The following is a 2,368-nucleotide window of genomic DNA, read 5'->3' as shown; positions in this document are numbered from 1 at the left end:
CGGGCGCGCCTGGAGCCGGGGCTGAGGCCGCTGCCGTTTGCTGTTTCTGCCCTTTCTTTTCCCGCAGAACGCTTTAAAGAATGGCGAGTGTTCGGAGCCTTCAGACAAGCAGGAGCAGCGCCTGGGGATGAAGAGAAAAAACAATAAAAAGAACAGGAACAGAAAGAAGAGCAACACCGTGCCTTTGAAACAGGTCACCTCGCCTGTAAATGCTCGCGATGCGTGTGCCGCACGCTGTACTTCTCTGTGGTACTCAAAGTTAGCTTCTTCGTCACCTGGAGAATACTGTTCCGGGGTGGGGGATGATAATGTTATGAGCCTTATTTATAGGTTGCATTGAGCAATTTCACAAAATACAACGGAAGAACTTTCTGGGAGGGAGTAATCTTTCTCATGGTTGCAATGAAAAGTAGTTTAGAAAAAGGCATCTTTCTCTCTAATCATTGGTGTAGGTATTTACGTGCCTCCCTTGCTTCTGTTGCAGTGGAAAGTTGGTGACAGCTGTAATGCTGTTTGGTCTGAGGACGGTAATGTGTACCTGGCAACTATTGCCTCCATCAACCAGAAGAGAGGCACATGTGTGGTTACTTACATGGGATATGGAAATCAGGAGGAGCAGAACCTGTGTGATCTACTTCCTCCAGCCAGTGATGAAACAGTAAGTGGGATGGGGAATTCAGGGGACGTGAGGGACACTTTTTCATTCTTCTGAAAGGAAAGAGAAGGTGGGAGAATCAACGTTTTCTGAATTTCTGGAACCACTGGTGTTCAGAGTGAGAATCGATACCTAATTCCATTGTGAACGGATGTAAGCTGATTCAGGTAATCAAAGCATCCCCTTACTTCTTGAACACAGCAGGGAAAAAAAGGGAGGGGACAAGAAGAAATTCATGAGTGAAAGATAACATAGCTAAAACAGTGAGTAGATAAGATTATGAGGTTATGAGATCTTTCCTGAGTAGGACTGGGAGAGCCAGAGAGAGGGAAGGATGTGGATGGGGCTTTCCAATGTTTTTCACACTAAAATTGCTTGCTGTAAACTCCTGTTTAGTGCATCTCATAAGAATGTCTTGGTCTTCTAGAACGAAAATGAGACTTCATATTCAACAGACGAAAGCGAAAAATCCTTCCAGTCACCTCGAAACAAAAACAACTTCACAAAAGCAAGATTCTCCCCTCAAAAACTACGTTTTCCCATACCACCAGCAGCCCCAGGCCTGGGAAGGGTAAGTTTATCCTTACCTGAAATAATTTATATTCCACTGTTAAGCCGGTGTCTAAATTCTGAAACAATGGGATGATATTTGTCATTGTCTAGAAACCAAATAACAGCATTTTGGGAATGGATATACAGAAATGCATGTTCGAACCTGTTGGTATGTCATTTTGTAATAATCTGGACACACTGTTGCTCTTTTGCAGTGCTGCTGTCTAGTGAGGAAAGCCTTCTCCCTAGCTAATATTCGCTTTGCAATTGCTGTGTAACTTAAAAGAGGGATGTTGTTCCCTGAACTGTGATAGAGCTGTTAGTGATAGCACTGTTGATGTTTTAAGATTGCACTTTTTTCTAGCCAGTTGATAGGTGTCACTACGTAGGACACTGAAGGCAGCAAAAGTGATGTCCAGATGTCGTAGAAGTTCTCAGCTGTAGCTTCTCTGTTGAACTATGAGGGCTGGGGTATTGATATACACTTCAGTTTTACTTTTCATGGAATGGAATGCTCCAAAGAAATAGCTACTGTGTAGTGTGATTGCAGTTTCATTAAATTGCTGGGATGTGTTGTCTGTAGTTTAAAGTTTGTGAATTGCTTCAAATGATTCTCTTAAATAAAATCCTAATGCCTGAAATTTATTTTTAATCTGCACGATTTAATTTTTTCAATGTAGCCTGGATCAAAATTCAGGGCACCTCCATCATTTTTATCTTGCTGGCCCCCGCCCTTCCCAGCAGGACCACCGGTAAGTGATAGAACAAGGAAGAAAGCGTCAGACATGAGTATTAGTGATCTCAAGTTTTCTAACTGAATGTGCTCACCACCTAAGTTTTTAGAACACATTTCTGTGTTAGTCTGTTGTCGTGGTTTAAGCACAGACTGCTTAAAGTTAACTCTCTTAGTTTTTTTTCCTTTCTTCTTCATAAATAGCTAGAAAGAGGCTGTGTTTTGGATTTATGCTCAGAGGAGCTGATAAGAGAATAATGTTTTGTTCTGCTGCCAAGGTCAGCAGACGAGCAAAGAGGCACAGCCGGTTGCTAGCATAGGATTTGCCCTTATGTTAAGACTGAAGCTCAGAATAGCCAATGATTTATTCCATACCATGCACGTCATGCCCAGTATATAGGTAAGAACACCCGTAAGAGTGCTCTTTT

General features: G+C 42.4%; 1 protein-coding gene across 1 annotated transcript; it reads left to right on the top strand.

Moving 5' to 3' along the window:
- Positions 1-67: 67 nt before the first annotated feature.
- LOC104464098 (survival of motor neuron protein-like) lies at positions 68-1,959 on the top strand (the record flags this gene model as incomplete). The annotated part of the gene is made up of 4 exons (XM_010076715.1): positions 68-193; positions 485-658; positions 1,083-1,226; positions 1,888-1,959. Coding segments are annotated over 4 exons (516 nt in total), but the record flags the coding sequence as incomplete, so codon positions are not given.
- Between the last annotated feature and the right edge of the window lie 409 nt (positions 1,960-2,368).

The sequence above is a fragment of the Pterocles gutturalis genome, unplaced genomic scaffold (genome assembly GCF_000699245.1).
Source record: "Pterocles gutturalis isolate BGI_N339 unplaced genomic scaffold, ASM69924v1 scaffold53593, whole genome shotgun sequence".
NCBI classification, from domain to species: domain Eukaryota; kingdom Metazoa; phylum Chordata; class Aves; order Pterocliformes; family Pteroclidae; genus Pterocles; species Pterocles gutturalis.
Note: the sequence above shows the minus strand (reverse complement) of the source record. Positions and strands in the feature narration are given on the sequence as shown.